At 51.1% G+C, this 23,768-nt stretch overlaps 5 protein-coding genes across 5 annotated transcripts; 2 read left to right on the top strand and 3 right to left on the bottom strand.

Moving 5' to 3' along the window:
- The first annotated feature begins 1,213 nt into the window (after positions 1-1,213).
- Positions 1,214-3,476, top strand: ASPACDRAFT_76938 (putative bZIP transcription factor (MetR)). The gene is made up of 2 exons (XM_020204833.1): positions 1,214-1,848; positions 2,447-3,476. Exons 1-2 carry the CDS (start codon positions 1,569-1,571, stop codon positions 3,067-3,069), a joined length of 903 nt encoding a protein of 300 aa, XP_020058881.1. The 5' UTR covers positions 1,214-1,568; the 3' UTR covers positions 3,070-3,476.
- A 629-nt stretch (positions 3,477-4,105) lies between these two features.
- ASPACDRAFT_24614 (uncharacterized protein) lies at positions 4,106-5,524 on the bottom strand (the record flags this gene model as incomplete). The annotated part of the gene is made up of 2 exons (XM_020199277.1): positions 4,106-5,424; positions 5,491-5,524. 2 exons carry the CDS (start codon positions 5,522-5,524, stop codon positions 4,106-4,108), a joined length of 1,353 nt encoding a protein of 450 aa, XP_020058880.1.
- A 528-nt stretch (positions 5,525-6,052) lies between these two features.
- ASPACDRAFT_1897804 (putative DNA mismatch repair protein (Mlh3)) lies at positions 6,053-9,446 on the top strand. Its single transcript, XM_020198728.1, has 2 exons — positions 6,053-6,455; positions 6,505-9,446. Exons 1-2 carry the CDS (start codon positions 6,209-6,211, stop codon positions 9,036-9,038), a joined length of 2,781 nt encoding a protein of 926 aa, XP_020058878.1. The 5' UTR covers positions 6,053-6,208; the 3' UTR covers positions 9,039-9,446.
- Positions 9,143-9,413, bottom strand: ASPACDRAFT_76936 (uncharacterized protein). The gene has a single exon (XM_020204832.1). The coding sequence runs from the start codon at positions 9,349-9,351 to the stop codon at positions 9,178-9,180; it is 174 nt and encodes a 57-aa protein (XP_020058879.1). The 5' UTR covers positions 9,352-9,413; the 3' UTR covers positions 9,143-9,177.
- A 516-nt stretch (positions 9,447-9,962) lies between the features above and the next one.
- On the bottom strand, positions 9,963-13,495 carry ASPACDRAFT_58843 (guanine nucleotide exchange factor; the record flags this gene model as incomplete). The annotated part of the gene is made up of 2 exons (XM_020203393.1): positions 9,963-12,932; positions 12,986-13,495. 2 exons carry the CDS (start codon positions 13,493-13,495, stop codon positions 9,963-9,965), a joined length of 3,480 nt encoding a protein of 1,159 aa, XP_020058877.1.
- Between the last annotated feature and the right edge of the window lie 10,273 nt (positions 13,496-23,768).

The following is a 23,768-nucleotide window of genomic DNA, read 5'->3' as shown; positions in this document are numbered from 1 at the left end:
ACTGTTTTCGGCATGAACGAGTGGGACAAAGAAGTCTGCTGAAGGGCTTCAGTACACCAACTGATTAGGGTGATTATAAATCCTGAATTCCTTCGTGAATCACTGTCAGCTGTACGGAAGATAATGGTGTGTGAAAGTTGTTTAGACTTAGGGCAAGGCTACCAAGTACAGTACGAACTACGTCTCGTACTTACACCCAAGGGACTCTTCGGACCGAAATAACTGCGCTACGGGCTGGAACAGACTCAACGGACGGATGGGAATACTTCTTTGAGAATGCATACGAGAGGAAAAGTGGAGCAGCAAACGGACGTAGAAGGAAAGATTTCCTCTGCGAGTCTAGCTTATGAGTAGTCTAGATACCTCATTAGCGATACTAGACCACTTCGACTATAAGCGTCCAGCTCGGGCCAACCATAAGCACTGTGGCAGACGCCGTCTCGGTGTACTGAAGTCGATTGGTTGGCTGAACTCACTTCCCAAGACCTTCTACCTGCAACCCTAAGCAGAAAGAAAAGGGAAAAAGCCTCGGGTCTGCCCGCCGGCGTGTCGACAAACTGACTTCATTGAGGGAGAAGAGGGAGAAGAGGGAGAAGAGCGATTAATAATCTACCGAAGGACCCCTCCTTGAAGTTGTTACTCAAAACCGGGCAGGGCTCGTGGAAACTCCCAACCCCAAAAAGCAAGCCGATCTCGGCCACTGAAACGAGGATGACTCGGCTTCGATGTCATCACCCGGAAAGGCGGCCGCGCTGTGGCGAGAGCGCGGCCGCCTTTCCGGGTCATGAATTCAAGGACTTGCGTAGCCAGGCATACTCAGTATACTGAGTAGTTAGTTGCTTAGTGATTACATTAAGTCTACAGGAGGATGCAGAAGTTCTGAAGAAGAGAACGAAAGACAAGACTGAATGAAAGGCTGAAAGAAAGTCAAACGGGAAGTGGTGGTGGTGGTGGTAGTGTTAGTCACTTGTATTAGTCGTTGGCCGCGGGCAACTGACTGATTCCTACTGATAAGTACTCGGAGCACGAGTAGTCTTACAGTACACAGTACCTACGGGAATTACCCACGAGTCTTAATAATCAAACCACCCACCCTCACCCCCGCCCGCTGTAATTGAATTTACCCAGTGGCCAGTGCCCTTTTTCGGCCTCCCGCGCGTCCCACATTGGAATGAATTCAACCCGAACCCTCCACTGACCCTCCTCCGCCGCCCGCCCATTTCGCTCTTTCACCCTCTTCTATTCTATCCTTTCTCTCTTCCCCAGACTCCATCCACCCGCCCATCGACAACCCAACTTCCGACAATCAATCGCTATCGATCATCGCCAAACGCCGTCGACTCAACCAAGCGCTCGTGAGGCCCATCTCACTTCGTCGGACTCGACTTTCCACTATCATATCGTCTCCGGTCTACTTCTGTCCACGTCGGATAATCCACGAGTTCGATCTATCGCATGGCTCAGCCATAAAACGAAGTCGTTATTGTCGTCTTGAATGACCTCCATTGCTTTCGCCGTTTGGTAAATTCGAGACGCACAGAGGCCACGAACCGCCTCAGTCCAACATTATGTCTGAATTCAACGGCCGTCGGGCCCCGAACTTTTCCCAATACCTGGAAGATCTGAATGCCATCCCTTCGCCATATGATCAGGCTATGCAGCAGCAACAGCAAGAATCCTACAACTTCGATGCCGATCTCTCGTTGTTTACCAACACCGAGTTTTTTGACTTCGACCACTTTGGCGACATCAACCTGCCTGCTTTTGATTCGGTGGATAAGACTACAGTGAAGAGGGAGACCGCGCAGGATGCCAACTCCGACATGGATTTCTTGAATCTTCTGGGAGGTGAGTAGAGAATCTTTGTTTCTTGCCGCCTCGTTTTCCTCCTGGAGTTGGACATATGATGCGACTGAACATCCTATCAAACCGGCCATGTGGAAAGAGTCACTTTGCATTCCCTTTCAGAAGCCTGAGCATTGAGCCAACTCATCATCATGGATGTCGTTGTCTCCGCCGCGCTAGCTTATGCTCATGCTCTGCGACCCATTTTCCCTGCCCTCCTTCAGAAACATTTCTTGCCCCTCTAGGATCATACCACGAGCACAGGTTTTATACCAGCTGCTCTGCCTAGAATAAGCACGCCATTTGCACATTTCCTGATTGGCTCGCCACCTGCATGAGATCCTTTCGTCTGTGCGACGATCGCAAAACGTGCAGTAGTCTTGCCTATGGGATTCATAGCGCGAGCCGCACCTTCAATTGCGCAATACCACGTGACACCATATGGAAGGCTGCATTTGAGGGTTGCCTTGGGCTCTCAACTCGGAGCCGTCTTGGCGATTTGTCTGGATCCAATGCTGCTCTTCTTCCCTTCTGCGTTTCTTTCTTGCGAGGCTGATAGTTACAACTGTCCCTGGACTTATCACTGATTTCTGCTTCAAAGGCTTCGGCAATGTCAACGACATTCCATCCTCCAATGTGAACGCGGTCAACACTCAAGCTGTGCCACCTCGCAACCCACAGTTCTCCGCTCTTCCGCCCTTGCCGAATGCACCCTATAATGTGAACCCGGCTCCGAGCCAGGCGTCTTCGCAACATTCTCCGCAGTCATCGTCATCGATGTCCCCTCCCGCTGCTACCGCTGTACCTCCTGCTACCACTTCCTCCACGTCTGCCACCGCGCCGAAGCGTAAGAACACCCAAAAGGCCCCACCTATGAGCGTCGAAGAGGTCGCCCGCATCGCGGCGGAGGAAGACAAGCGCCGGCGCAACACCGCCGCCAGCGCCCGCTTCCGTGTGAAGAAGAAGATGCGCGAGCAAGCTCTCGAGAAGACTGTCAAGGAGACCACGGAAAAGAACACCGCATTGGAGGCTCGCGTGACAGCCCTGGAGTTGGAGAACCAGTGGCTGAAGAACCTCATCACCGAGAAGAACGGGCAGACCTCAGAAGAGGCGAAAAAGTCGGAGAACGATATTGCCATCATGTTCCAGAAGTTCCTCGCCTCACAGCAGAAGGACAGCGAACGGAGTAGTTCTGACTCCAAGATCGGCGTAGGCACTGCCTAGTATTGATTCTCTTGTTTACTCTTCCGTTCGCGTGCGAGCATGCCTTGTCTTATCCTGATTTCTTCGCCCTTCCCCACTTCTCTTCCTGTAGATGTTTACATCCATGCAAGGGATCTCCCCTCACGCTCGGCCCCGTGCTCGTGTCCTTCTTCTTGCCATGCTCTATGTTAATATTGGTTGGTGTGCGTTTGGGGAGACTGTTCGGCGTACGCGGAGCCTGTTTATGATGGAGGTGGTTTGCTCGGGCGGTGGGGAGGCCAACGTACTATTTCAGTTGCCAAGGGCAGACACCTGCAATACAGAATCCCAGCTGGCTTAGCTCATTGTGATTTGTCCCCTTTTATAAAAGTATATGATAATGAATGATACCAAAGCAATGTTATCTCAGTTCACCTTTCAGAAGTGCCCTGCCTATCAAGACTCACTAGCCACTGGCCCATGTTTCTGAGACCGGATAACGACCATGCCGCTGAGGGGCGGACGGTTCTCTCTTCCTTTCGGCCGATCTACGTGTAAAGATTGGGTGTATGTGTGGGGTGAATTATGGATTGAATGATTTACACCGATCCACGAAGAGGCATGAGTTCATGCTTTACATGTCTCAACGGAAAACTGCAATGACCCCCCGTATGAGTCTAAAACTCCTCCCATAACCCGAAGCGCCGCTTGAAGAATGAAAGAAACACAAGTAAATGAAAGGTTGTCGGCGAACCCGAGCTATAACTCCCGAACACCTCGAAGGGAGTACAATAGCCCCGCTCCTTTCCCCCTTCGCATATCAGACATTATGTGGTGGGGCTGCAATTAAAGAGATGGTTGGCACGGGCGAGAGAAAAAAACGAAAAAGAAAAACTGTGGAAATAGAATGGAGCGAAGCCGTGGGAATCAATATGTCACTGTCGTGAAGTCTCTTATCTGGCGTTGCATAACTTCGTTGCGATAACCTGGTGAGCAGAAGATAAAAAGGAAAGGCATTTGAGGTAAATAGAGGTCAGAAAATCATGGCCATGTCATGGAGGGTGCGAGAGAAAGTGTTCTAGTTCTCAAGCAGCAACCCATCAAGCTGCTGCCCCGACTTTCTAATTGTGGACTCTGCCATAGCCTCCTCACCTTCACCTGCTTTCCGCCCAGGAAGCTTCTCTTCGTCGCTTTCGTCGCCGTTGATTTCGCCCCATCCTGAGCTGCGACGGCTGATGCGCCCCGTTACGGCCGCTTGCTGCTGTTGGGATGGCCCTGACCACGCATTCCCGGGGCCAGCGCCGGTAACGCTGGTTACGTTACTATCGTGACGGCTATGCGAATGAGACACACTCATAGTGCTCGCGGCATCCCCGGCCGTGGTGGCGGCCTTGTGAAAATTGCCGCGCTCACCAGCCAACGGGTTAGCGCTTGAGGCTGAGTAGACGCTGGCGCGCTCTACGCTGGCAAGTCCGACCAAGCTAGGACGATTAAGAACGCCTGGAGCATTGAGCGAGGAGGTATTGGAAGGCTGCTCGCCCATAGTACCGCTGAGAACACTCAGAGGCAGACTCTCCCGACTACCACCAAAGACTGAGGACGGGGCCAAGGCGCGCACCGAGGCGTTGGTATCTAAGGAGTTACGACGCCGTCGCTTGGAGGAAGACGCCAGTGTAAGTATGGATGCATTGTCGGTGAGAAGATTGTTCGCCGTCGCGGAGCTGTAAGTAACCGAGTGACCGTGAGGAGTAAGGTGGGGCGGGACCGCCGTAGCTGGCGAGGAGGGAAATTGATGAGAAAATTGAACCTGCTGCGTCGCATGATTCTGCAAGGAGTTGGTGTGAGCAAGACCATGGTGGTGATTCTGCGGGTTGTAGAGGTGGCCCGATGGTGCTGCCGATTGAACCGTGGTCAAGGTGGTTGTTAGAGACCGGACGGATGGCGCTGGGGACGAAAAGGTGCTTCCTTCGCCCCCACCGTGTGAACTGATCCCTCCTCCGGCTGTGACCATTGTACCTGCCTTCGAATAAGCTGCATCCGATATGGCTGTGTCACCGTCTGTGGAGATGGTGGGTGCCGTAGATTTAGCACTGGTGGCGGGAACCCGGTGCTCGTAACAGGAGTATGTGATAGAGGGCTCGCTTCGAGAGCCGGATTGCCCGTCAGTTTCGGCGCTGAAATCCGATGCAGTAGCATCGCTGATGTTGTCACCGCAGGGATTGGCAGCGGTGTTATTTCCAGAAAGTGGGTAGGGGTTATTTTTCGAATTGCGGTTTTTGTGTTTCGGGGTCGCATGGCGTTTGTGAGACCAACGGTTGGAACCTGAATCGGTCGAATGTTTTAGACTAGCAAGTCGCTTCATCCAACTGGAAAAAGGATGACGGCGTCCATTGCGATCTTTCCCAAAATCATGCGTTAGACAGTTGGACCAGAAACAGAACACTGGGGAATTGCTTTGCGCACCATGCGCCCTAGCGGGTCCCTCTGTTGTGGCCATAATTCGGGCCTCCCAGAGGATAGATTGGATTTCTTTTCAAAGGTCGTCGTACGGAAAGGTGCCGAGACTATCGAGGGGCTGTTTCGAGCCGTTAAAGAGAATTTGAGACGGAGTTGTTGGTGATCGGTCGATCAAAGGGACGCTGCAGAACGAGTGACTGAGCCCGGGAGGGGGTTGGAGGGGGTGGAAGAGGGAAGGGCGATGTATTTAATGAGCTGGAAGTGGGGAAGGCGGAGCGATCGTAGGCGGAACGCCCCGATCAAGTGAAGGTGCTTTGAATGAATATGACGAGAAATCGCTGATCAAGAAGACTTAGCAATAGAGAAGTTCAACCGAGCATTCATTGTTGATGAAGGCAAGTCAGGAGTTCCTCATGCCGGGCACGTGATACTGGCCGTCGGCCCAAAGAAGACACTCAGAGTGTGTACTAACTTACTCAGTACTAGGCTTATCGACCGTTATCACCACGTGCCTGATAGGCGATATCACATCATCCTGCCGCCGCTTCCTTCTCCGAAGACACCATGGGCTCAGGTTGCTTTGGATTAGAACAGTGTTTCTCTACATCTTCGCTTTCCATATGAGTGCTCAGTATCTTTTAGAAAGGCCTCGCTGCTCCAAGCAAGCGCGACCAGCTATGTGACCCGGGAAACATGCTGGTTGTTTACTTACCTACTCGCCGTGATGAATTCCGATGACCCGAGAATCCAACCCTTGCCACCATCCGCAGTGGCCAAATTGAAATCGTCGACGGCGATTACAACTCTCAAGGGGGTGATTCTGGACTTGGTCAAGAATGCCTTGGATGCAAATGCTCGAACAGTGTATATCACGGTCGATGCTCTGCGTGGAGGCTGCATAGTGGAGGACGATGGAGACGGCATACCACCATTGGAATTTCATCCAAGTGGTGGTTTAGGCAAAGCCCACCGTACGTTAGACCGTCGTTCTTAAAGTCTTGATGCTTATATAAAGCACAGATACCTCCCGGCTTGGCCCAGAGCGAGATGTCTACGGTCACCGAGGGTCATTCTTAGCCTCACTTTCGGCTCTGTCAATGTTGACCATAACATCCCGCCATTTTCGGCATACAAGCACAAATACTATTGTATTCCACCATGCGACCCCAGTAGTTCGACTGACTCCAGCCCCGAGTTATCAGGGACTTAGATTCAGCAGTCACGGCACCAGTATAACAGTGAACGATTTGTTTGGCAACATGCCAGTACGAGTAAAGAGTCGTGCATTAGCTCTGCAGAAGTCCGAAGAGGTGGAGAGACAATGGGATGACCTCAGACAGCTACTTGTGCCCCTGATGCTAGCAAACAATCAACTAATCAAACTTGTGGTGATGGACGCCAGTGGAGAGAAGAAGCTCTCTTTATGCCCGAAGACTCTAAGCCACGAGGCAGAGTCAGCGTTGGATCTTCAGCGCATCAACACTATTCTGTTCCAGGCTGGTCTGGTGGAAGCTCGAAATACTAAGCACTGGGATGTCGTGTCGGCCAGCGTACCTGGCTTTCAAATTCATGCCGCTATATCGCGTATTCCTAGCATCACGAAGAAGGTCCAGTTCCTTTCTTTGGGAGTAATTCCCGTGCTACCACAAAGCAGTGCGAACATCTTCTATAAAGAGATTAATCGTTTATTTGCCTTGTCCGACTTCGATAATGCCAAATTTCAAGCGCCTCTACGAGCCAAAGATGAGGTCCTTAGGAGTGGTTATGAGACACTGGCAAAGGCTCCTCCCAAGGAGTGCACCAGGTGGCCCATGTTCTACATACGGATCACCTCTGAGGAGTGCACCAGTCTCGACTGCGATGCTGAAGGTGCTCCCGAGGCATTTCAATATGTCCAGCGCATCTTAGACGTCCTTGGAGCCATGCTTAACGAGTTCCTTGAGCAACAGGGTCTACGGCCGCGTGCAAGAAAGAAGAGGAAGATTTCGCCGAAGAAGAGCTCGAGGACCTCAGATCATGAAGCTCAACGCTCAAATACAGCTTATAGCACCGAAGAACCTTTGAACCGTCATATTAAGCTACCTGATCTTCGGCGACCGATGACCGTCAGTCACCACTTCGCAAACTGGACCAGAGTAAAGAGTGCCAGCATCATTTCGAAAGATCTTAGTGCAACTGCGCGAGTCCTTAAGTCGAACGCCCCTCTTCATCGAAATTATTTGCAAAAGCCAGCAATGCCACCTGAACCAGCTCCTTATGACACGATTATTGTACAAACCCCCGAAAAACGAAGTCATGATGAGGCTTTCGGTGAGACTAACTCACTTGACGGACATTTTGATCCGATTGCCTCCTGGATTGACCCTTATACGGGTCGAAGCCACACGGTTAATTCCCGAACCGGCCACTCCATTGGCGCTGGCTCTTCAGCCATTTCCCTGAGGCCCCGATCCACCGGGTCTCTATGGACGAAGCGGGGTTCAGAAGACCAAGATCGGCCCAAGTCGGCTGCCATACAACCCGCCCGAAATGCATGGGTCGAGAACCTTTTGGACGATTGGAAACCCCCGGTTTTCGGCCGACCCGAAAAGGCCATCGACATCTTCGATATAAATACGAGTCATCGAACAGCCACTTCCAGCAATCTCTTTCGTCCAGACACCCTTGGGGTGGCTAAGTATCGTGGTAAACTTCGGAAGCACGACCTCAAGAAGTCCCAAATTATCGCCCAGGTTGACAGGAAGTTCATCCTTGCGGCGATTGGTCCCTCTGCATCCAACCCCAATAAAACCCTAGTCTTAATCGATCAACATGCTGCTGATGAGCGCTGTCGCGTCGAGGCTCTTCTGGCATCCTTCCTCCCAACCGCGCCGACCGACACCCCTCCATCCGTTCGACTCGACAGTGCGATCGTGATTGAAATACCCGCGTCGCAGACCTCGGTGTTCAAAAGATACCGACAATTCTACAGTCAATGGGGCGTTGAGTACTCGATCGAACAGAGAACCCGAGATACGAAGGCATTCGTCTTCGTGCATGCACTTCCCGCGCTCATTGCCGAGAGGTGTCGCACGGAACCGGAGCTAGTCACACAACTGGTCCGTGGGGAAATCTGGCACCGGGAGCAGAGTGGTGGCTGGGGTCTTCAAACGGGCTGGAGTCGGGGTGAATCCCGGCCTAGTATTCGGCAAGACACTCACGATGGCGCTACGACCGCCAGCAACAGCAGCTGGTTTGGCCGGCTGGACACTTGTCCCCGGGGGATCATCGATCTGCTGAACTCGCGGGCTTGCCGCACGGCAATCATGTTTAATGACGTTTTGACCGTAGAGGAGTGCCAGGGCCTGGTGTCCCGATTGGCAGGCTGTACGTTTCCATTCCAGTGCGCGCATGGACGACCATCCATGATCCCCATCTTGGACATTGATGTGTCCGCTCCCAATGGCCTGGGTTCCGACCTGGCCTGGGGTCAAACGGACGAATATGCTTGCAATGAGGCTTCCAACGGTGGCGGGTTTGCCGAGGCGTATCAAAGGTGGCGGGGTCTTGGATAATACCGATAATCCTTTGGTGGAAGGAACCGACTAAATACCCATAGCTCTATATACACAACCCACATTCTCCGCCGGAGGGAAAGCAAAATAATCGATTATAATCACAAGTGATTGTTCATTAGCACGGGACCAGGTTGCATTAGCCGTAAGCCCCCAAATATGTACAGGATAAGATAATACAGTTCGTCCTCCCATGTGCCAGCCAGACCGGTCCAGAAAATCCCAAATCCATCCCAATAAGTAAGTACCCAAAGCTTCCATGCGAATGCCCGATTCCAGTATCCAAAATCCACACCTGATTAGAACCGTACATTTCCAATGCAATGCGACCGAGACTGGATGCTGAACTAATCCGTAAATATAAGGCAGAGAATGAGAAAACCAAAAAAAAAAAAAAAAAAAAAAAAAGTGGCACCGATAATAACACAGTCCTATCATTACCAGGGAGGCTGCAGTGCTCCGATCCAGCCCAATGGCGAAACAAATTCATGAAATTGGCATGTCCAGTGAAAGTACCATTGCAGCGAATCAAACGTGATGAAAAGAAAGTAGTCAGTCGAGGAAATGTTCACTTCAGCCAATGCGCGAGGTAGCTTGTATCAAAAGGTCCGAATGAAATGGGTATTGTTGTTTTGTATGTGCCATCCATGTACAGGAAAGGATTGCACTGTGTGATATACTGGATTGTCTCTTTTTAGTAGGAGAATCCCCTCACCCCTCCTGTTGATAGGTGAATCACAGGGGCAGCTCCGAAGTGTTGACAATATTGGATCATGGGGTATCCACAATAAAATGTGCGACGATAATGACAATATCGAAAATGTGAAGAATAGAAGGGAGTATAGTGCTAATTCCGTGTCGGCATGAATTGAAAATGATTCGTAAATCGTAACTGGCCGTCCCAATGGCTCAGGTTGTCCTGAATCAGCCATTTGTCGCTACCGACTTGGTTTTCGAGGGGTGCGTCCACGACAGGAATTCGAATTTGTCCTTGGCATTCTCTAGGATCGAGGAGGAACTGGACTCCGTCTGCAATGTACGCTGCTGCTGAGGCGCCTCACGGGGCTCGAGGATGAGCGACCGGCGATAGAACGTCTGTAAACTCTTTTCACCGGTGGAACGAACCCGAACCAGCTCGTTTTGCATCCATGCCTGCAACTCTGGCACTTCCGTAAGACGGTATGGAATCTGGAAGCGTTGCAATTCGCTGATGATCTTCGCCGTCTTCATGTGTTTATCAAAGTTGATCACGGCCATTTCTCCATCGTCCGTGGGTAGGGAGCGGAGCGGCTGGTTGCCGTGGTCGACAAATGTCAGGTCTGTCAAGTAGGTGCCGACAAACGGCAAGCAAGGTGGCACATGGTTTTGGAGACGCTGACGAAGAACCGCGTAGTTTCGCGAGACGTCGACAATTACACGAAGAGACTCGAGAGTAGTCTTCGTCTTCTGGGACACAGCCTCCCATGTCCGCTTGAGACGCGAGATCATCGACGAGTTCAAAGAGCAGATAATGGCCATCAATGAGTCGTAGTTATTCAACTCCAAGCACTTGTTGGCGATCTTGACCCAGTGCTTGATGATAGCCGCACGCTTCTTCGGTTCCTCCAGCTGGAGTATCGAGTCCGCCACAAGGTGCGCCAAATCTGTTGATAAGGTTGACATAGCGCGGACATTGACCGCCAGTGAGGCGGACTTTTTCATCCACTCAGTCGCAAGCAACTCCTCGGGTAGTATGGCGCAGAAGATTCGCGATTCCTTGATGGTGAATTGGCGAGCCAGTTCAAGAGGGTCGAAATCAAGAATTGTGATATTGCTTTCCCCACTCTTCCACTGCTTCAGTAGCGCCACTTCTTTCTTGCCCAAGATGGGCGGGGGAAGCGGGGTATCTGGATGAATGTATTGGGCAGTGGCAGTATTTGTTTTTCCCATGGAGGAAACCAGACGCGGCACAACCGGGCCATGAACCATCGAGACCTTCTCCGCAAGTTCCAAGAGGCGCTTGCTGGCAGTAGGCAGGTTGTATCTAAGATTTGTATTGGCGAATCCGGTGATGTAGTCGAGTGCAGCATTGTCGCAGTCATGTCGCCAGTGCGACTCCAGCCATCCCTTGAAAACGTTGTATACACGAAGACGAACAGGACCTGCGGCGTGGGGTGTATCACCAATGTAGTTGAACCGACCCACTAAAGTTTCCGCAAATTCCAAAGGTGTCGCGAACAGGCGGAAGGTTAGGTAGAAGGTCGAAACGAACATGGCGTCCGGGGTTGACTGATGGGCTGTAAGTCTTTCGACAAGGGCACGAAGGCTGCCACCCATCACCTGACCATCTTTAAAGATCAGCTCGTGGGCGTAGGTTCGCTCAAGAACGTTGGCCTCGGTCTCTTCATGCTCTTCGGCCAGCGTGGAATGGCTCAAGCTGCCTCGCAAGCACGGAGTCTGGTAGCTGTTTCCGATATCTGGCGACGTAGCTCGTGTCGAGGTTTGCGAAACCCCGCTCATTTCTGAATCACGAAGACGGCTGTGGAACGTGAAGCTGCTTCCATTGCTTGTTACCCCACGGCCGAAAGATTCACTCGGCTCAGACTTGAGCTGACTATTCCGGTACTCGAATGGTTGCGTGTCATGAGAAGAGAATGAGAGTTTGTCCAAGCTCGACGAAAGGATACTTGTGGACTGGAATAAAACGTCGGTGCTAGCAGCGGCCGGAGTGATTGCTCCACCACGCGATTGGAAAGAAGAGGGGGTGCTGTCATCAGTCAGTCCTGGTGGAGAGGAGGAGTAAGCAGCATCAGTCGAGATGGGGATCTGCAAAGGAGGAGGGGGCAATCGAAGTGAGACATCCTGTGGGCGGGTTGAGTTGCTGTCGAAAGTGTCAGGCTGCGGGGGCTGCGGAGTCAGGTTTAGGTCTGGCAGCATTATCGCCGCAGGGGCCATATCTTGCGGCATGGCCTCGAGCTCAAAGTCGCCACATTCCTCCAGCATCAAGCGCGCTTTGGCCAGACAGTTCCCCGCCGCGCGGACACAGTCCGTGGCAGCATCCACCAAGCGCTTCCCCTCATCGGGCAAAAAAACTAGTTCGTCGTCGGGGGAGTGAGCTGGGCGGAAGGCGTCCCGCGCAGCGTACACTAATTCAGATAGTCGTTCGTACATAGCGTCTCTGGCTTGCTCCAACAACCCACTGCCCTGTGGGTCATGCTCACAAGCGGCCTCAATGACGGTTAGTAAAGCCCGGCAGGAGCGCACGGACTGCTCCGTGGTCACCACTAGTTCCGTTGACGACCGAGACTGCAGATGTAAGCCAATGAATGAGCCCAACACGCCAAGAAAGGCATCGTATGACGAGTTCAGTCGCTCCGACGCTAAATTGAGATTCCGGGCCGCGGCAGCGGGTCCCGAGTACGACACTCGGTGGGATATGGAGATTCGTTTGGTGGCCACCGAAACAGACCGGGCCGGCTGCGCATCGTCCATGTGGGTGGATGCTCGACTCATGTCTAGTCGGCTGCGGTTGAGCAGTCTGGACTCATTCTGCTCAGTCTCCCCCTCTGCCTCTAAGTCCGCTGCTGGCTTCGTCTCGGTGGTCGTTCGAGGCGAAAGGTCGTAGCGTGTTGATTGTTGCTCCAATTCGGCGATCGTCCTACTCAATCCAACCTCCTCATTCCACACGTCGAGGAAACGAACGCCACGAGTCACAATTCGAAATGCCTTGAGCAGCATCTCATCCACCAAGTAGTCAATATCATCCTGTATCGTACTTTTGGTCGCAACTTCTTGGAACTTCTTGGTTGTTCGGACCAGAGACGATAGATCCGCCAGCAATCCTTTGCGGTTCCTGCGCAACCCGTCATGATTAGTGACCAGCATGCAGTCGCGGGTCAGGCATTCGGATTTTTGCTTGAGTGATGTCAGCCAAAAGGGAACACTTGATTTGCATGGCAGAAACCTACCAAGAGATAGCGAACCCCGGCAATCAAGCCTCGTACAAGATCCTGATTGCCGGTCTCATTCATAACAAGCCGGCACCCGCCTCGGATAATATCCCAGAAGTCAGTCAATGCTTTGAGCAGCGGGCGCATTTGTTGTTGATCATATGCTTCGCAATAATTCGTGGGTAACCAGCCCCTGGCGCCTGTATCTAGCAGAGTGCCATCGGCCCAGCCATTGGTGTGAACGGAGTGAACAAGGATAATGTCGCCCTGATCCAGCGGGAGGGTGACAGTTGACGGAGATACATTGCCCGACGGGTGGTAAGGGTAGAACGCGCGAAGATAATTGTGAAAGACATTCCTCGGTTTTTCCGAGTTGTCGTCTCCCCCACTGTAGGGCGTCAAAGGAGGGCTCATCTCGAGGCGATGTTGAGCCGAATAGGAGCGGTTCATGTGAAAGTTCGAATGCCCTTTTTCGATTTTTAGGGGGGCAATATGTCGTTTTGGTGATTCTAGAGGATCCATTCTCATTGCGGTACGCTTTGCAGCGATAGTCCGATGTCTCTTTGAGTTTGAGTGTAGGCTTGGCCAGACGCAGACACACAGGTCACTGCCCAACTCTTAAGCGAATGGAGAAATGAAGAGCATTTCCAGCTTGTCGTAATGAAGTGCAGTGCGAAAAGTCTGTCGAACGTTGGATTCAAGAAGAGATCATACCAGCGGACCAAGCCAGGCCGGTGATCTCGAAAGATTAACTGGTCGAGGTTACGACAATCGTGATGGATACCTGTCCAAGGGGTTAGTCAGAGAGCACAGGGTGCGAGCCTTTCACCCACGTCAGTAGTGACGGCGTGCTTTTCTTGGTAGAGGGCTGGCAGGAGTGTTTGGGAGGATGTTTGGGAGGGGATGGATGGTTCTGCATATCTCCCGGAGAATGTCCTAATCCTGGGAAGAAGCCTGGAAGGAATGCTGGGGAAGGGCAACCGGTTGCTAACGCACCTCACGACGCGATCTCGAAGAACGAAGGTTCTGATGAAAGGAGCGTGACTGTGAGAGTACGATGAAGATTGGTGGTTCGAAGGGCGAGTTGATGGAGTGCCAGTAGTTAAAGACACATTCCTTGATGCCGGATCAAAAACGAGGAGCGAGGTTGCGCACGAGGGCGGGGAGATTGCAGTGCTTTCGAAAGTAGGGACAACAAACAATCAATCCCAGATAAGGGAACGGTAGGGCGAATAACAGTTGTGGGCTCTCAAGGTCTCGATTGCCGAAGTCAATTTCTTATTGCAGGGACCAGCGTGCAACGAGGGTCGTGGTGGAGGGGTTTCAAACGCAAGGACCGCGATGCGACCCCTAAAAGGACAGGGCAAGTTGAGCAAGACCTTCCGGGTGTGTGAGCGAGAGCACGGTCCGGACAACGAATGCGAGGTCGATCAACGCAGATTGCAGTGGCAATGACGACAGAGCGCGAGCGCGATCGTTTGAGGCGGGTTGGTTGAGGAGACACGCAAGGGCCGTGTCGAATCTGAGACAGGACAGAACCAGTAGCACCACCGAAAGAGCCCAAATGAATGCGATGCAGACCGTAACGCCCGAAGATGTAGCTTTGGTATCGAGGCGTCCAATTGCCACCGGCAGCAATGAATGAATGATCGCAATCTCGACGGCAGTGGGTTGTCGCAAGACGAGTGACTGTAGGTATAATATTTATGCAATGCGGCACAAGTAAATGCGGTATAGTAATACAGTAAGTAAGCTGAGATCTGTACTGAAGCGGGAACGAAAGGGAAAGGAAGGTCGACAAAACAGCAGCGGAAAGAGGGAGGAAGTAGGAGTGAGAAGAAGAAGAGAGAGTTGTGTGTGTGTTGGTGTGTGTATGTGGAGGAGTGGACGATGTAAAAGTGATAATATGAGGAGGGGGTGGAAAAGAGTTTCCAGGTTAGAAGAGGGAGGAGCCCAAAGTAGTAATTGAGGAGGGGGATCGGACAGAGGCAAAGCACCGGGCCAGGAGTTCTCCAGACTCCAAACTAGATCACAGTAGTGTAGGCACTTGTAAATGTCCTAAAATTTAATAGTTAATTTTTAATTTTTTTTTTAAATTTTTCCAAGTCAGTTCAGAGGTTTAGCTGACGAGGTGACGGGGTCTAGAGAGTTCTAGGAAGGCGAGTAGTGGCTCCAAAGGTGGTTTATTCAGTATCCACAGAACCGGTGGATATTCCAGCAGCACATCCCTGACTCAATCGAGACGTGGAGCAGGCGATCGGTTCCCCGTATGTGGGTTTCTTTTGGGTAAAAGGACAAGAATTTGGAGCAGGCGATCAAGAGACAATAGAAAGAGTGAGAGTATGTGTATGAGTGGGAAGAAGAAGGTTACTACACAATTGGCCCTTTATTTAATGCAGGACATAGTAACTTAAGGACTCTGTAGTCTGTAGTCCGTCTGTGGGTAACTTAGTGGTAAGGCAAAAAGCAAGGATGAAGGATTGTGATAAGGATAAACCATCCTGGCCTGTCAGAATCATTACTGTTATTATATTTCTCTCTCCATGGACCTTGTCACATTGCGCAACACGTCTCTACAGTATTTCCCGGGCACTTTCCCCGGCTCCAGTCTGGAGCATGCCCTTTTTTTTTGGACTTGTCTTTTCTCTAGTGTTCTTGTTCTTTTATTTACTTCTATTTTAATTTTTTCTCCATTATCTCTATTGCTCCACTTCTTCCCTGTCAAGTTTGATCTCAAAGATTACTTGTCCTCGATGTTACTCCCAACAGGGGATCCTTTTTTGAATTTTCCCATTCTAGGTTGATCTGCTCTCTTGGCCGCCAAATGCAGCTAACCTTTTAAGTCCCACCTAAACGGTTAGGATCTGCCCGCCGCAGCCCAGGCAGCTCTTCCCAGCACCAATCCTGATATCATGGAGGTGCTCCCTATTGGCTTCAAACTGGGCGTGATGGGTTCAGGGCATACGGAATTCGATTACGATGCTTGTGCTGGATTAATTATTGCCCAAGATACTTGGTAAACCCCGATAATGTGAACATTGGGCTGCAGTGAGTCTTCCTAAGCGGCATATGGGATGCTTAGCTCCAAGGTACTGTCCCTCGCTCAGTGTGATTGACGGATTGCCTGATCAGGTAACAAGCTCCCGGGCGGCGGAATAATGGTGATTGATCAAGAACATTGCATTTCCCTCGATGAGCAACGGTCGCCATCAGTAAGAGAGTTAGTCTTCCGTACTTTGTGGGGAGGTATTAGTACTGATTGAAATTGTAACCTAGCAACTGTGACTGTGCCAGATGGAAGAGTGGCCCTGGAGGAAAACGACTAAAAAAAACCAAGGAGAAAGAAAAAAAGATGAGAAGGCGAATACGTTGGCGAATACATATGTACTAAAATAAGAGTAACCTCGGGCCCATCCCCTGGCCACTCAGCAAACAGAATACAAATTAATGTTAATATCAGCATTTAATTGCTCCCTTTTCCTGGATGCAGGATGCAGTCAGCTAAGCCGGTTTTGCACTGTCCCACCGAGAGGTGTGTGAGAGTGTGAGATGACCTGCATTGATGCCGACCGGGGGGGGTCCGAGTAGTGGTGGTGGTACTTTGGGAAAGGAGGGAGGGAGTGGAGCAGAAGCAGCCTTTCTGTGACTGCCCAGCATCTGGGGCCAGGCACCTTTTTTTTTGGCTTGGGTTTTCTCGGTCTCTCTCGGTCTCTCCCTTCCTTCCTTCCTTCCTTCCCCCTTCTCTGTCTGTCTCTGCCACTGACTTTGATAAACTCTTAGACTCAAAAACTGGGTCGCTCACCGAATTTCATGTTCATATCTAATCTTCGAATTCCTATCTAGCTGGTGGTTTGGCAGAAGCTTATGATGTGGAAATCTTTGACTCTCTCAGGAGCCCCAGGCCACCAAACTCTTCAGGGGGCCCAAAGCTAACTTACAGTGTAAACTACTGATCCCCTTTCGCAATATACATAGTATTTAACTCCTTCACTTCCCGTGGACTCTGTGGCATGGCTCTCCCGGGAGGATGATTCTCTTGAATTGCCTCAGCTCCTTTCGGTAGAAGAAAAAAAAAGCCAGATACTATCCAGAGGGCAATAGTAAGTACAGCACAGCACATGAAGGTATAACCCCAAGTTCCAATCATCAATAAAGCCAAAAATTGGGGTCTTGGTTCCAAGGTTCCCAGTGAGCGCGCGATCGGCAATGACAGTTTCCATACCAATGGAACCCACCCCATTCCCAAGGGTACAAGTACTCCGTACACTGATCACGATATTCCGGTAACTGTACTCCGTAAACTGTTGTTGATCGTCTGCCAAACCGTAAGTCCACTCTCCACCCCCGACCCATAGCAAGCAATCTAAACCCCGGGAAGTCCCTCAATCGGGTCGTACTTCTTTTGCCTTGAGGGGCTGATGTGTGCGCCGTGAGAGAAATTCTTCGTAGCCTTCACTTGAGTACAGTATCTGTTCTCCTGGTTTCTGTGATTTGTTATTTGTTCATTGTGGTCACGATTACATTAAGCCATGTGATCCACTGGGCATACATCTCTATGGCAATCTCAATATTTGGCTAGTGATCATATAGCTGGCAGTTCGACCGCACGGCGCAGTTATCCTCACTAGTGCTAGACAAGCCCATTCATGGAAGCATGTTAACTTTAACTATATCCCACTCCGGTCTTCCACCGAGAAAACACCGCGCACAGTATACTGGAATATTGCCTTACTATTGAAGTTGGACAATTAGTTGGATGGGAAGATGGAAGAAGAATTGCGACCGCAAGTTCTGGGAATGAGCAAGTACTGTACTGTGTACTCCGTACCCCGTACGAAATAGATAGATTCACAGCGCCACTTGGGCATCTAGTGACACGTCGGATGTCACCGAATAAAGAAGGGAATGGAAGGGAAGGATACATCTTGACCCACCATAGCTGAACCCCCAAGGACGTGGCAAATGTACGTGCTGCACTCTCTGTGCTGCACATAGCAGTACTTCCGTGGTTTCACGCATATCCTGTTGCTAGACATGGACTATATGACTCGATTGAGCGAAGACCAAGACAGCTATCGCAAGGATAACAAAGGAAGTTGTTTGTTGCTCCACTCTATATCAGACCAGTCGACGTCAAGTGAAAGCGTGTCCAATGAACGACCATGTGTTCTCCCGTACCTGCATAGTAAACCATGTCTAGGGTGCAGCTCGCTACCAAGCCCGATGGACAGCAACTTGCTCCGTACCACCCTGATGTCCCGGAAGCAAAGCTCACTCTCGAAACGCTCGCACCACATCTAGGCCATATGTCAGTTACTCCATCCAGGAATGTGCATTGTACTGTACTCAGATCCGATGCAATGGTTCGTATTCATCCGACCTTGACACCTCCCCCTCCCCACCCCGGATCGTCGAGGGCCATGGGTAATCGGCAATGCAAGGGAAACGGTCTGCTCAACTTTCAGATAGCCTTTGAGGTTTGTGCGCTGCGATATATGGAGGAACTCACTCGCCGCCGATCGAGTCTTGTATAGTACACCACCCGGAGTTCCAAGCGCACCGCGGGTTGGCAATTTCAAATTCTCTTCCTGTCAAGGTCACAACAGGGTCGAAGGGTGTCACTCGAACTGGCGAACCTCAAGGTGGAGGTTGGGACATCGACCCGCTCACTCTCACTGAGTTTATGAAATAGACTGCATTGCTCAATTATGCATCGAAGCCGATCGGCTTCATGTTCTCTCTCTCGGTGGCGTGATTCGAATATGGATAGTGTTGAACTCTAATGCCATGCGAAACACCGCCGCCTCCGTGGTCGGCCCGGCAATCATTTGGAGAAGCTCGCCGGGGCGTGACTGACAGCTGAAAGACAACCTAAGTAGCTGGAAACTACCAGGCAGGTACTAGCTAGAGGTATTGGAGGTGTAAGCACTGCCCATTGTACTTGGTATAGACACCGTTCACTCCTTCGGCCGCATTTGTCCACATATGACACTTATGAACTCGGTTCCCGGGTCTGATCACCACAAGCCACTCGAAAAGATAGAATTGCGGAGAAGTCGATCATGTCCCAGACACTTCAGATCCTTTTTCGGACCTTGCGTCGACGGGAGAGACTCTACGTAATACCGTATGGGGTAATTAAGCTCCACAGGGTTCATGGTGATTTCCAGGTTGCCCACGCAAGCAAAAGAATAGTCGTCCCCGTGCTGATAAGGTTCGTTCTGGTAAGGGACGGACAATCCGACGGCATATCAAACCTTACCACCAACTACCCATTACCCAAAGATACCCCGTATTCCAGTCATTCAAAAATGTGACAGGTCGCAACTATCACCACCCGGATGGGATGGCATCGACGAGGCTGTGATAAGTGAAGGTAGCGCGGGTCGATAGTGCGTGTCAAAGCGTCATTTTGTGCTTTCGCAAGCAAGAGATGTCGAAGTAGAGCCTTGGAGTATGGATGACATCCCATTGTTGCTCCATTTGCATCAAGTCCAGACCCAAGTAGTGCCAGGCTAAGTCCAGGATGACCTATGATGCCGCTAACGGATGATCTATACTCCAAGAGGGACGCACCAATGAGTTTAGTGTCAGTAGATCACATTCCTCCAGGATCAGACAAAGAGCTGCCCATCATCCAAACGAGAAAACAAGCCGGTCGGAATTGTGGTTCTAAATGAGCCTAGGAACAACACGTGCTCGTCATTGCATGCGGGACTAACGATGGGAGGCCCTAGGAGCGATTGGGCCAGAGGCCAACGGTGAGGGTCAGTGCTGTTTGGGATCCTGAGTGACCACTGATCACGATCGACCGTTGACCAGACTCTTGCACTTGAGTATACAGCCATAATATTGCAAGATACGAGGATGAAGGTGACTGCAAAGAGACTTCCTGCAGTGAATTGTGTCGAGAGTTTGAGGGCCAAGATCGATCTTAGGTCCTGAGACAGAGTCGGGAGGGTGGTGGAGTGTGGTCATGGGAAGGCTGGGAGCCTCCACAATCCAGGCCGCTTGCGACGGAAGCAGCATAGACCAAAGATGAAGAGTACTGAATACCAACGGTTTCACACTGCGCAGAGACTTCGCAGCCTAATTGTCCGTCAGCTTCCGCTCATCCTCCGTCATTCGTGCTCAGGGACGGGATCTGCTGTCAGAGTGAATTACCGAGACAATTGCGTCCCCCACCGCGGAGGCCGTACTCTACCACTCTAAGCGTAGCGACACGGGACGGCGCGACAATGGCGTAAGTGCTTCTCTTTGATCTCCTTTAGCCTGGCCAAATTAGAACAATGAATGAACGGAGGCGGACTCGGAAGGAAGAAGAGACCGGGGAGATAGGAGACACAGGTGGTGTGCAGTCCGCGTGTCATCGGTTGAACACAAGACATCGCCTGTCTTTGTGCTGCTGCTGCTGCTGCTGCTGCTGCTGCATTCCGTTCTAGTTATCGTTGTCTCCTCCGACTAAAGGAAAGCGGGGAAGGAGGTACCCGACAGTGGTTAGAAGAGACAGATAGGGGTAGGAGGAATGAAGTAGAAGAGTCCGACTCAGGGGTTCAAGAGAAGGAATGACAATCCCCACTCATAGTCGTTGTGAAAAGTGAAAATATCCATGATACCTACTCCACAGTCCACACCCACACAAGGCAGAATCATATCGCGACCGAGATCTTGTCTGCCTGATATCTCAGGAATCAATCACGTGTCTTGTCTCACTCAGTGGTCTGGTCGACTTAGATATCCCTCTCGAAGCCGAGTCCGAGTAACGTTATAGTCATTTGATCCGTTTCCTGAGATACTCAAATACTCTCATACTTACTATCATAACAACCGCCCGGCCTGTGTTTGACCAGCGAATAGTTTTGCCCTTACCCCGCCAAATGTGGGCCGTACAGTACAGATTCACTGAAGGATTCCAGCATTGGTTCTACGGTACGAATTTCTTTGCCACCTGCGGATTATATCGAATTGCAACTTACTCAACACTCCATAGAATCCTCGAAGAATTCAGGTTCAGTGGCCCCCTCTACTCCATCTCTTTTGTGGAGCCGCTCACCGACCATGGGATCCCATCTGGGTCACGAACGATGGGTCTGCATCGAGTTTCGAAGTTCTGATCTGGCTTCACGCAATGGGGCGAAGAATGGAGCTGGGAAAGCTCGGGACATGGAGGGCGTGGTTCAAAAGCAGCTCCTGTTGACGGTCAGCATGGTGGTCGTCTCCTGTACCCATGCTTGGGCGGCGCGTGGGCGTCAAAAGTACGTACGTAAACCCGGGATTATCAAGCTTGTGTTTGTCGCTCAGGAGTACATACGAGTCAATACATGTACCTGTTCCAAAGGAGGCAATGGAAGCCAGCAACCTCAACGAAGATGGTGCAATTCACACGCAGCCACGCTCGGCTCGGGGAACGCATCACCGGCAGCAGATTGTGGATGGGTGGACCCTCACCTTCAGCTAGTGCCGAGTAGTATGCCGAAGAACGCATTAGTGATATACACGGACCAATGCCTCGCGTGCATCTCCACTCATTGCTGATCGCTCAATCCTGCACGAGCGACCGCGCGACGTGAAGAATCAGGGTCGGCATAGGACAAATTGGGATTCTGCAGGTGTACGTGAATTCTTGGGTTTCGCGCCTGGGCGGGCTGCCTTGATAGGATATTCAGCCGAAGGATCAGCGTATACTTGATTGGCAGCTGTCAATTAGCTATGATCAGTCAGTGTGGAGTGCAGACAGGGCTGGCTGCACTAACGAACGGAAGACTTGCTGGGTTTGGCTTGACCTGCGGTGATGATGAGAAGCAGGGTGCGATTGAAGCTGCCGTCAATCAAAGCATCCCTACAGGCTTGAGGTTGCGGTGAGAGATGTCAAGCATCATCATTGTGATCGAGACCCTTGTCGTACAAGCAATCCGGACTCGATGTCAATACCGCACGACGGAAAACGGGACAGGCCAGGGCGTGCTGCAAGACTATCTGACCCCCAGTAGTCTCATCTTCAGAGACTGAAGAAGACCTTGAGAAGAAGTGCCGGGTCTGCCGGTAAATATTCCGTGACTGGGAGTCGCCTTCTGTCTGGTTATATTGTTGGCAGACGCTGCTCAACATTGCAGACCAGCACTTGCCGGCCGTGGGAGGCTAGAAGTAAGACTAATGCAGCTCTTGCATCGGGAGAGGGGCCATGGCAAATTAAGTCAAGCCCGAGCACGAGTAATCGTGCAGACTCACTCGTGGAAGAATTGCCAATTGCCCAACTGCCCAACTGCCCACTGGAAACGGGACAATTGACAGCTGCTGCCCCTGTTCACGTGTCGAGTGACTTTGAATGCAGAGGAGAGTGCATTGTCACATCGGGGCGGGGCTTGTTGCACACTTAGGGCGATCGGAGTCGAGATAATCGAGCTAACTAATCTTAGATAACATCAATTCGTCAGTGGTTTGTAATTGTGCAGCATGCAGAAAAAAAGCTGCAGAAAACTTGAAAGTACGCGTGCGCGGAACCAGTTGCTACAGATGTAGTCCTGCAGTGTCCGACTTGATCAATGTTCAAGCAAACATGAAGAGGTCGGGCTTAAATCTACAAAGTACCCACACTATGCTTCTACATACTTGGACAGCTTAAAAACGATAACCTGGCGCGACTCGCCCAGGTAAACTCCCGGAACGCACGCGAGGTTCTCACGAACGGTATGACCCACGATATAGAATGTACTTGGGGCAATTGACCACCTGGTATCATCATTATTCTTCCATTACTATATACAGTTCAAAACTTGTAGAAAGCAATCGCGTGAATCCGAGAATTATCCTACGCGTCAACTCCAGAGACACCATGCAAAATCACCATACATACCTCCCCCCTCCGTCTTTCCCTCAATGCCACTCCCTTGTTTAAAAATATCCCCCCACCACCCCTACACCTTCATCCCTTTCCTCCAAATTGATGTCAGGAAAGCAGCATAAAAAGGCCTACAAGGTCAACTTGATGAAAGCTCTTCCTGTCTTCCAACCCTGCGACGCGACACACACCCTTTGGAAATCCCACTCCTCTCCTCCCCAACCACGAGCCTTACCACTCTCCCCTTTGTGAAACTCAGCCCCTTCACAAAAAAAAAAAAAAATAAAATAAAGGAGATGGAGGTCTCTCTCACATCCCTCATCACCACGGTCCTGACCCTCACTCTCGCATCAACCGTCGTCGCCCTCCCGCTACCCGAATTCCTTCCCTGGGCGCTTGTGGATACCGTCTTGCCGGGCTCGGGGATCCCCAAAGCCGTGGAAAAGCTGGGAACAGGGTTTCAGTGATGGTCTGTGGCCCTAAGGGCCAAGAAACGCGAGGTGAGGAACTAGTTCGGTTGTGTAAAGAGGTGTGGGTGTTCTACATTCAGCTAAGAGGTTCAGATTGTGATTCTAGTTTACGAAATACGTCGCTGGAATGATCCCAGGATACTGGCAGCTGGGCTAGCAATTCAGCATTTACGTAATCAAGAGACAGACGGACTATGACGAGCTCAGGGCAAAAGTGCTGGACTAGATGGCCAACCGATCAATTCGCGAGGGAAACGGCGAGGGCAACCTTGCAGTTGGCCCACAGGGGATTCATATCGCTGTGACGATGTATATATAACACATTTACCGAATTGGTATCTATCCGAATAGCCGTCACGGCAGGATACTTGTCGCTCCCTTCTAGAGTAGTCACGTTCTCCCTCAGGGTAAGTGGCATTTCTTCTGTGGGAGCTTGATGGGTAGCCTGGTGGGCTGGTCATACATTGGAACCAGGAGGTCTGGTCTGCATGTA

This window comes from Aspergillus aculeatus, assembly GCF_001890905.1.
Source record: "Aspergillus aculeatus ATCC 16872 unplaced genomic scaffold ASPACscaffold_4, whole genome shotgun sequence".
In the NCBI taxonomy this organism is placed as follows: Eukaryota; Fungi; Ascomycota; class Eurotiomycetes; order Eurotiales; family Aspergillaceae; genus Aspergillus; species Aspergillus aculeatus.
The sequence above is the reverse complement of the archived record's forward strand: the minus strand, read 5'-3'. Positions and strand labels throughout refer to the sequence as shown.

Excerpts from the sequence above, each read along its gene's own strand:
- ASPACDRAFT_76938 (XM_020204833.1), top strand. The coding sequence starts at position 1,569 with ATGTCTGAATTCAACGGCCGTCGGGCCCCGAACTTTTCCCAATACCTG. Across the intron at positions 1,849-2,446 it reads TTTCTTGAATCTTCTGGGAG|GCTTCGGCAATGTCAACGAC; the intron begins GTGAGTAGAGAA and ends TCTGCTTCAAAG.
- ASPACDRAFT_1897804 (XM_020198728.1), top strand. The coding sequence starts at position 6,209 with ATGAATTCCGATGACCCGAGAATCCAACCCTTGCCACCATCCGCAGTG. Across the intron at positions 6,456-6,504 it reads TGGTTTAGGCAAAGCCCACC|ATACCTCCCGGCTTGGCCCA; the intron begins GTACGTTAGACC and ends TATAAAGCACAG.
- ASPACDRAFT_76936 (XM_020204832.1), bottom strand. The coding sequence starts at position 9,351 with ATGTACGGTTCTAATCAGGTGTGGATTTTGGATACTGGAATCGGGCAT.